Source organism: Callospermophilus lateralis, chromosome 17 (assembly GCF_048772815.1).
Source record: "Callospermophilus lateralis isolate mCalLat2 chromosome 17, mCalLat2.hap1, whole genome shotgun sequence".
Taxonomy (NCBI): domain Eukaryota; kingdom Metazoa; phylum Chordata; class Mammalia; order Rodentia; family Sciuridae; genus Callospermophilus; species Callospermophilus lateralis.
Window position 1 is genome coordinate 71,841,008 of NC_135321.1, and position 9,794 is coordinate 71,850,801.

Consider the following 9,794-nt stretch of genomic DNA (forward strand, 5'->3'; position numbering starts at 1 on the left):
TCCTCACCAACACTTATTGTTGCTTGTATTCTTTTTTAATGTATATCCTTTGTGTATTTTACTACATTTCACCTTTAAAACAAATTTTGTACAATATGTCAACATATCTCTGAGTCATTGAACAAAACAAAACAAAAAAAAGCTAAGTATATAACTAAGCTGTAAGACTTAGTTTCATGCCATTATCATCTGACTAATGGGGGAAAAACACCTGAATTACAATAACCCATCTCAGCAAAATTTTCCAATTCAAATGAGAACGGCTTCAATTTACAAATCTCTTTTGAAAGGGCAATATTAATGCAATTCACATCAGAACATCCAGTGAATACAATTTACAACAAGCCACAATTTTGCTATATGGTAGAACTTTCTACTGGTCTTTCAGTTCCTTCAGCCTTCTGGTTGCAGACTTGACTGTGACAGCAGAAGTGATGTTGTAGGTCCAAGCACCACCAACCACCGTTTTTATGCAGAAACCACAGTGCCAGATCCCCTCAACCCATCTCTTCATCTTGGTTTTGCCACAGAAGGAACAAGTATACTTGGCATGCCGACTGATTTCAATTTTTTTCACCATTTTCCGGAGGGAGGCACCATAGCGGGTCCCATATTTACCGATTCCGAATTTCTTAGTGTGTTTAGCCATGTCGTGGTGACTTAGGCCTGAGACCAAAGAGCTCTTGCTTGTATTCTTGATGACTGTCCTTCTGACTGGGAGGAGATGAAATCTTAAGAGTAGTTTTGATTTGCATTTCTCTAATTACTAGAGATGTTGAACACTTTTTCATATACTTGTTGATCTATTGTATATCTTCTTCTGAGAAGTGTCTGTTCAAGTCCTTTGCTCATTTGATTGGGTTGTTTTTTTGGTGTTAAGTTTTTTGAGTTCTTTATATATCCTGGAGATTAGTGCTCTATCTGATGTATGTGTGGTAAAAACTTGCTCCCATACCGTAGGCTGTCTCTTCACCTCATTGATAATTTCTTTTTGCTGAGAAGAAGCTTTTTAATTTGAATTCATCCCATTTATTGATTCTTGATTTTTATTTCTTGTGCTTTAGGAGTCTTGTAAGTCAGGACCTAATCTGACATGATAAAGATTTGGACCTACTTTTTCTTCTATTAGGCATAGAAGGTCCTTGATCCACTTTGAGTTGAGTTTCGTGCATGGTGAGAGAGAGAGGTTTAGTTTCATTTTGCTGCATATGGACTTCCAGTTTTCCCAGCACCATTTGTTGAAGAGGCTATCTTTTGTCCAGTGTGTGTTTTTGGCACCTTTGTCTAGTTGACCATTATTTCTTGAGATTGCTTTTAGATCTTTTCTTTCTTAGCTCTCCTTCTGTGAACTCCGTTATATATATTTTGGTATTCTTTTTGGTGCCCCCAAAATCTCTTAGACTTGTTTATTTATTCTTTTTTTTTTCTTTTCTTGAGCTGGATAACTTGAGCTATGGTAATTTTAACCTCTTTTTTTTTTTTTTTTGTATCAGGAATTAAACCAAGGGGTGTTTAACCACTGAGCCACATCCATAGCCCTTTTTATTCTTTTTTTGAGTTTTGAGACTAGGTCTCCCTAAGTTGCTGAGAACTGCAATTCTCCTGCCTCAGCCTTTTAAGTGAGGAAAATGGCAGAGCACCCCCTCTGTACAGCATGTCACAAGTATACTTTGGGCTACAGGAATGGCACCCTTTCTTTGCTCATATTTGCTGGGTGTCAGATTTCTTGGGTGTCAGGTGGGGGCTGACTGACTCAGTTTCCTTCACAGTCTCCTCAGCTCAGTACCCAATTGGGAGGGGAAGGAACTGCTCAACATGCTTTTGCTTATTGCTGACAGAGCCAGTTGACAGGCTTCATGCCCCACTCAGTGTTTGATTGGGAGCCAAAGGAATGCAGTATTAGGGTTCCATTCTGCAGTGTCCCCCTCTGCTGGCTAAAGGGAGTGGTCTTTCCCTAACTTCTTGTGGTTGTAGTTTTATCTGCACCCTTTGGTAGTTCTGGGTTATAGGCAGCTCAAGTATCCAAACTGGTATATATAGGAGGCAAAAATGAACTCCAAGGAATTCATCATCAGGTCTTTCTTAGATTCCAGAATACTACCAATTCTGCTTTTTTTTCTGCCAAAATTTCAGATCTTCTGATGTTTGCTTTCTCTGTGTGTCCAGTATTTTCAGTTATAGTTAATGGGAGCTTTTCAGTTGATGTGCTTACTCCATTATAGCTTGAACAGGAACTCGATTCCAAAAACCATTTATTTAGTGAATGAATAAATTGAACTAACAGATTTTGGCCCCAGCTTGCTCATAGTTTATGTGGCTGACAGTGTTACAATAGATAAATTATTAGGTGAATTAAGACAGATTTCTATGGGAGCTCATAGGGAAAGAAATGAAATTATTTATAGCTATTAGGGAATAGGATATGTGTTGCAGGAATTATGCAGTATAGTTTAGTTGTGACACTTACGGTTATGGGCAAGGTCCCCCACAAGACTGCCTCCTTTTAGACCCCAGCTCCAAGTTTTAGGGCCCACCTGCATTAATAACTGATAGGCTATGAATTCAGGAGTTCCTGTTAGGCCCCTGGGTTCAATAGTTGCTAAAACCATGAGGAGCTTACTGAAAACACTATGCTCATAATTACCATTTTATTATTAAGGTTAAAATTTAGAAACAACCAAATGGAACCAGCACATACATAGCTGGTGGCTGTGAGAGGAAGGGCAAGGGGCTGGGGATAGATATCTTTCTTGTAGAATCTAGCATATTACCCTCCCAGCAAATCAAAATGTTCCCCAGTCAGGAGGTTCCACTGAGCTCCTAGGTTCAGAGTTTTTATTTGAGTTTACATAGGCATGATTGATTAAATTATTGACCATGTGATTGAGCTCACTCGTCAGTACTCTTTCTTCCTGGAGGTCTCGCTAGTCCAAGTCCATCCCTTTACTAATGTGGCTAAACTGTGCCCTAAACTGGCACATAAATATTTTTTTTTCGTACTGGGGATTGAACCCAGGGTCACTTTACTACTGAGCTACATCTGCAGCCCTTTTTATATTTTGAGACAAAGTCTCCCTAAGTTGCGAAGACTGTCCTCAAGCTTGCAATCCTCCTTCCTCAGCCTCCTGAGTTGTTGGGATTAGAAGTATGCACCACTGCACCCAGCCCAACGTAAATTCTTAACTATTCCTTATTGTACCATATTCATCGAATAAGATTTCTTGGATAATGTGGCATTTGAAAGATTGATAGGACTTAAACATTTGGAAAGGGCATTTCAGGCTGAGATAGTAACAATCATAGAGTGAAAAACATGCAGAAGTTGAAGGTTTAGTATGTAGAAGTATATCCAGTACTTTTTTAGTGTTAGCATAGAACATATAAAGGAAGAATAAGAAGTAAAGCTAGATTTGGTCTATCATTTAATAGTATTTATTAATCATACTCTCTTATTTCTACAGAGCTGAAGAAAAAAGAGATTTATTCATGTTCTTCCGAAGCCTACATTTTTTTGTGGAATGGTACAAGTGTCGTAAGCACACATTTAAACATTTCAAGGTAAAGTTTAAAGTCTTTGAATTTAAACATATATGGAAAATGAAACTGGTTGTAAATTTGGAGATTCAGTCATAGCATAGTTTTCTCAAAGTTTTCAAAGAAGAGAAAATATTTCCATTGACTTCAGGAATTTGCAGTTCTTTGTAATAAATTGAGAAGAAGCTTCAGTATAAACTAGTGACTAATTTATATTGTGGGATGTTTTGAAAGAAATAGAGTAAAATTTTAATGTATTTTAAGATGTACATTTTGAAAAATCAGTCTTTCAAGGGTTCTTGAAATAAAATAATAAATTCTATTAAAAAATACAGTCAGAGCAAGCTTGTCATGAAGTACTATAATCTTAACTTCCTGATCCAGACTGTATTTTGAACCTCTTAATTCTTGCACATTTTTAGTTTAAATTTTGAAGTCTGTTTTGTGAAGTAATGCGTCTTTGGGCTGGTGGAGAGACTTTAAAGCACTTGTTTTTATTTGTTTTGTGGGTGTAACCAGAATTGTTTGGCTGTCCGGTAATCCTTCAGGTCTTTCTTAGCTTGATGGTATCACATTATTGACAGCAGTGAATCATACAAAAACCACCTGTGAAAGAGTCAACATAAAATTTTAAGGTTCATGTTCCTTAAAAAGCCTAATGGTCATGATTGTTGTTTTTAAGATTGATACTAACTCCTCTTTATTTTGGGCTCTATTCCTTTTTTACTATTATTGTAAGAGTTATTCTCTTTGGCATAGCTAATAAAATTTGTCAGGCAGAGGATTTTCTTCAGAATGAAACATGGTTATTTCCCATACTATGGTTCCTTGAGGTGTTTTCATGATTTTGTTATATTTTCTTATATGTAGTCTTGTTCCAGGACAATTTAAGTATTTGTGTTTCACAACTGGTAAAATATAATGACTGGGAGATTTGCTGGCAGTTGCGGTAGTGAATGAGTCACCCAGTACTGCTGTTTCATTATGCATTTGAGTGGCTGATGGTAACTGAGCTGTGGTCCCCATTTCCTAAGCTGTTTTGACTCTAGCTGCTCTCCAGGCAAGTGAAGAAGTATGATTGGTATGTTGTTTCTATGGAGGATAGAGCACTCCATGAGCTGGCTTTTGCTGGTGATAATATAACTAGGATTGAAAAAAGCATTGATTTTTTTTTTTTCTACAGCCATCACCATTAATCTTCTCTGTATATTTTGCATTATCCAAAACTGAAACTCTGTACCCATCAGTTCCCATTCCCTCCTTGCCCCAGCCCCTGGTAACCAGTTTTATGTTTTCTGGTTCTGTGAATTTGAGTATTCCAGGTATCTCATACAAGAGGAGTTGACTTTTTGTCTGGATTAGTTCACATCATCGTTTATCAATGTTGCAGCATGTTTCAGGTTTCCTTTTTAAGGCTTAATATTTTCTTGTGTGGATGTATCACGTTTTGTTTATCCATTTGTCTGTGGATGGGCACTTGGGTTGTTTCCATGTTTTGGCTGTTAGAATAATGTGGCTCTGAACATAGATGTACCAATATCTCTTCACATGTCCCTGCCTAGAATTCTTTTAAGTATTTATCTGGACATGGAATTGCTGAATCATAGGATAGTTCTAAGTTGAATTTTTGGAAGAATCACAAACTGGTTTCCACAGCAGCTGTGCCATTTTACATCCTATTAACCAATATAAGGGTTCCAGTTTCTCCAAAACCTCTCCAACACTTGTTATTTTCTGTTTTTTTTGTTTTGTTTTGTTTTGTTTTGTTTTGTTAATAGTCTAATAGGTATGTAGTGATATCTCATTGTGGTTTTGATTTGCCTCTTCCTAGTAGATTAGCAATGCTAATGTCTTTTTTTGTGCTTCTTGGCCATTAGTATATTTAATGGGTAAGTTCTTTTTCCATTTTTGAATTAGGATTCTTTTTTGTTGTTGTTGAATTGTAAAGTTTCATATATATATATATATATATATATATATATATATATGGTAGAAATTGGTTTCTCATATATGTATATATATATATATATGTAGTTTCTTTCTCTGGATGAAGACAGTGTCTTTTTATTTTTTAAAAAATTTGTTTTAATTAGTTATACATAACAATAGAATGCGTTCATACACTTTGATATATCATACATAGGTGAAGTATAATTTCTCATTTTTCTGATTGTACATGTTGTAGAATCACATCAGTCATGCAGTCATACATATACATAAGGTAATAATGTCTGTACCATTCTACTATTCTTCCTATCCATGTATCCCCTTCCTCCCCTTCTTTCACTCCCCTCTACCTAATCTAAGTTAATTCTGTTCTTCTCTATCTAGTACCCCCCCCCCCCATTTATTGTGAATTAGCATCTGCATGTCAGAGAAAACATTTGGCCTTTGGTCTTTTGGGATTGGTTTATTTCACTTAGCATGATATTCTCCAACTCCATCCTTTACCAGCAAATGCCATAATTTCATTCTTCTTTATGACTCAGTAATAGTATTCCATTGAATATATATACCACATGTTCCTTATCCATTCTTCTATTGAAGGACATTTAAGTTGGCTCCATAGTTTAGGTATTATGAATTGAGCTGGTATAAACATTGATGTGGCTGCGTCACTGTAGTATGCTGATTTTTAAGTCCTTTGGGTATAGACCAAGGAGCGTTAATGCACAGAAATTTTTAATTTTCGTAAAAAACTGTTTCTCACATGTTTCTTTATGGCCTGTGTGTTTTGTGTCCTATTCAATAAACTATTACTATATTAACTGTCATAAAGATTTATTTCTGTTTTCTTTTCAAAATTTAATAATTTAGCTCTGAAGGCTATGTATTTGATTTTTTTGTTTGTTTGTTTTTTGATTTTTTTTTTTGTTGTTGTTGTTGTTGTTTGTATATTTGTTTGTGGTACCAGGAATTGAACCTAGGGGCACTTAACCACTGAGACACATCTCTGCTCTTTTTATTTATTTATTTATTTATTGAACTGTCCATACTTCAATTCTTTTTCTATTTTTAGTTGTAGACAGATACAACTGCCTGCCTCCCTCCCTCCCTCCCTCCTTCCCTCCCTCCTTCCTTCCTTCCTTCCGCTTGAACCCAGTGCCTTATACAAGCTAGGCAAGTGCTCTACCACTGAGCTACAACCCCAGCCCCTCTTTTTATTTTTTCTTTTGAGGCAAGGTCTTACTAAGTTGCTTAGGGCCTCACTAAGTTGCTGAGGCTGGCTTTGAACTTGTATTTCTCCTAAAATCTTTGCCACTTCCACCTCAGATACAGCAATAATCTTCAGGATATATAAAAAACTCAAAAAAAAGTTAACACCAGAAAAACAAATAACCCAATCAATAAATGGGCAAAGGAACTGAATAGATACTTCACAGCAAAAGAAATACAATCGGTCAACAAATATATATTAAAAAAAATGTTCAAATCTCTAACAAGTAGACAAATGCAAATCAAAACTACACTGAGATTTCATCTTACTCCAGTCACAGTGGCAATTATCAAGAATACAAGTAACAGTAAATGTTGGTGAGGATGTAGGGGAAAAGGTACACTCATATATTGCTGGTGGGACTGCAAACTGGTGCAACCACTCGGGAAAGAAGCATGGAGATTCCTCAGAAAACTTGGAATGAAACCACAGTTTGACCCAGTTATCCCAAAGGAATTAAAATCAGCATACTGCATGGCACAGCCACATTAATGTTTTTAGCAGCTCAATTCACAATAGCTAAGCCAGGGAACCAATCTAGGTACCTGTCAACAGATAAATGGATAAAGAGAATGTGGTACGTATACACAATGGAACGTTACTTAGCCATAACGAAGAATGAAATTATGGCCTCTACAGTTAAATGGATGGAACTGGAGACTTATCATGCTAGGTGAAATAAACCAATCTTAAAAAAACCAAAGGCTGAATGTTCTCTCTGATATTGTGGATGGTAACACACAATAAGGGTTGGGGGGAGAATAGAGGTACTTTGGTTTAGACAAAAGGGAATAAAGGGAAGGGAGAAGGTATGGGAATAGGAAAGACAGTGGATGAATTGGACATAAGTTTCTTATGTTAGTATATGAATACATGACCATTGTAACTCCCCATCATGTACAACCACAGAAAGGGAAGTTATACATTTATGTATAATATGTCAAAATATTCTACTGTTATGTATAACTAAAAAGAACACAAAAAAATTAAAAAAAAAAAAAAAAAAAAAAAGCAGCAGAGCCAAGAGTTGATTCCAAGTAGTTTCCTGGCTCTGAAGTTCATGACATCCTTGGGAAAAGAACAAATCTGAAATTTGTCTGCCCAGTGTTTACCAGTCATTCTATTTTGATGTTTTATATCACTATATAACAAAATGATCTGTGTAACGAACATGTAATTCTTTTCATTGCATCTGAAGACTTAATCTTTATCATCCCACATGATTTTGCACAATGCCTGCTTTTGTAACGATTTTTTGTATTGGCAATGTTTATAGCAGCACTACTCACAATAGCTAACCTACTAGGTTAGTTTCCCTTCAACAGATGAAGAAAATGTGGTGTGTATACACAGTGGAATATTACTCAACCTTAAAAATGATTTTTATTGGTAAATGGATGGACCTGTAAACTATCATGCTAAGTGAAATAAGCCAATCCCAAGATCCAGAGATCATGTGTTCTCTCTGATATGTGTATATAACAACACAATAAGTGGAGGAGGGGAAGAATAAAATTCAGTGAATTAGACAAAGGAGAATGAAGGCAAGGGAGTGGGGATGGGAAAAGAAAAGACAGTGGAATGAATTGGACATAACTTTCCTATGTTCACATATGAATACACCTCTAGGGAAACTCCACATCATGTACAATCACAAGAATGGTATCCTAATTAGAATAAGTTATACTCCACGTAGGTATAATCTGTCAAAATATACTCTACTGTCATATATATTTAAAAAGTACAAATTAAGTAAATAAATAAATAGAATGAACTTGAGATCCTCCTGCCTCAGCCTCCAGAACCGCTAGTATTACAAGCAAGTTGTCACTGCACTAAGTTTGGATTAAGTTTTGTTTGTGGTGTAAGGTAAGGCATTCTTTTGCATGTGAGTAGGCAGTTCTCCCAGCAGCTTATGTTGAAGAGACTGTCCTTTCTCCATTGAGTGGTCTTGATACCCCTTTTGAAAATCATTTGACCATATGTCAAGTATTTGTTTCTGGACTCATTAGTCTATTTTATTGGTTATATATCTGTATTTATGACAGTATCACATTATTTTGATGACTGTAGCTTATAGTAAATTTTGAAATTAAGGAAGTGTGAGAATTCCTTTTTTTCTTTTCAATATTCTTTTGTTTACTTTCGGTCTGTTGAGCTCCCATATGAATTTTAGAGTGAATTTTTCTATTTCTGAAAAAAAATAATTGTGGCCTTCATAGGAATTGCTTTGAATCTGGAGATTGTATTTGTAAGAAGTAAATCATTTTTAATTTTAAGCCTCTTTTCTTATTATCAAGAATGAAACACCTACATAATATAATGGAATCTCATTTTTACTTTATTATTTCTGCTTTTACCTTCTCGGTGGTATAATTTGTATTTTTATTTTAAGGATGTGTAGATGAAGATACAATGTTATATCTTCTTATCTAGAAGTCCCCAAATTATTTCTTTAAGAAAATTCATTAATTCAGATTAACTACAGACTTAATTTTCTTTAATGTGTGATTTATTTCATGGTGGTTTTCTCAGTATGTTTTATTATGAAAAGAATATAGAAAAAAATCATTCTTGGGGCTGGGGATGTGGCTCAAGCGGTAGCGCGCTCGCCTGGCATGCGTGTGGCCCGGGTTCGATCCTCAGCACCACATACAAAGATGTTGTGTCCACCGATAACTAAAAAATAAATAATAAAATTCTCTCTCTCTCTCTCTCTCTCTCTCTCTCTTTAAAAAAAAGAAAAGGAAAAAAAATCATTCTTTTGAAAACTAGAAACTTAACACCTCCCTAGATTCAGCCTTTTCACCAAGCCCTTGTTTATTAGGTGTGTATTCCTGGATACAGTTATAGTTTATTTTCATAGATTTATTCATGATTATGATAGTTTAAAGATGGCTATTTTCCAAATAAAATAGAACCCTTCTGTTTGGGTGGATTTTACAATATTTATTGTATGTTTAATTCCAATGTGCTTGATATTGTGCTAGGCTTCTTAGAAGATAAAGTGGTGTCCAGGCTTTTCAGTGAGCATTCAGTCACA

The 9,794-nt window shown here is 35.6% G+C and overlaps 1 protein-coding gene and 1 pseudogene across 1 annotated transcript in view; one reads left to right on the forward strand and one right to left on the reverse strand.

Annotated features, from left to right (window-relative positions):
• The window catches only part of Cenpp (centromere protein P), a 227,122-nt gene that overhangs the window by 43,884 nt on the left and 173,444 nt on the right, over positions 1-9,794 (forward strand). Inside the window, exon 5 of the mRNA XM_076837371.1 lies at positions 3,462-3,558. Coding sequence (XP_076693486.1) covers positions 3,462-3,558 — 97 coding nt within the window. The remainder of the gene's footprint in view (positions 1-3,461; positions 3,559-9,794) is intronic.
• Positions 374-649, reverse strand: LOC143383010 (large ribosomal subunit protein eL43 pseudogene; annotated as a pseudogene).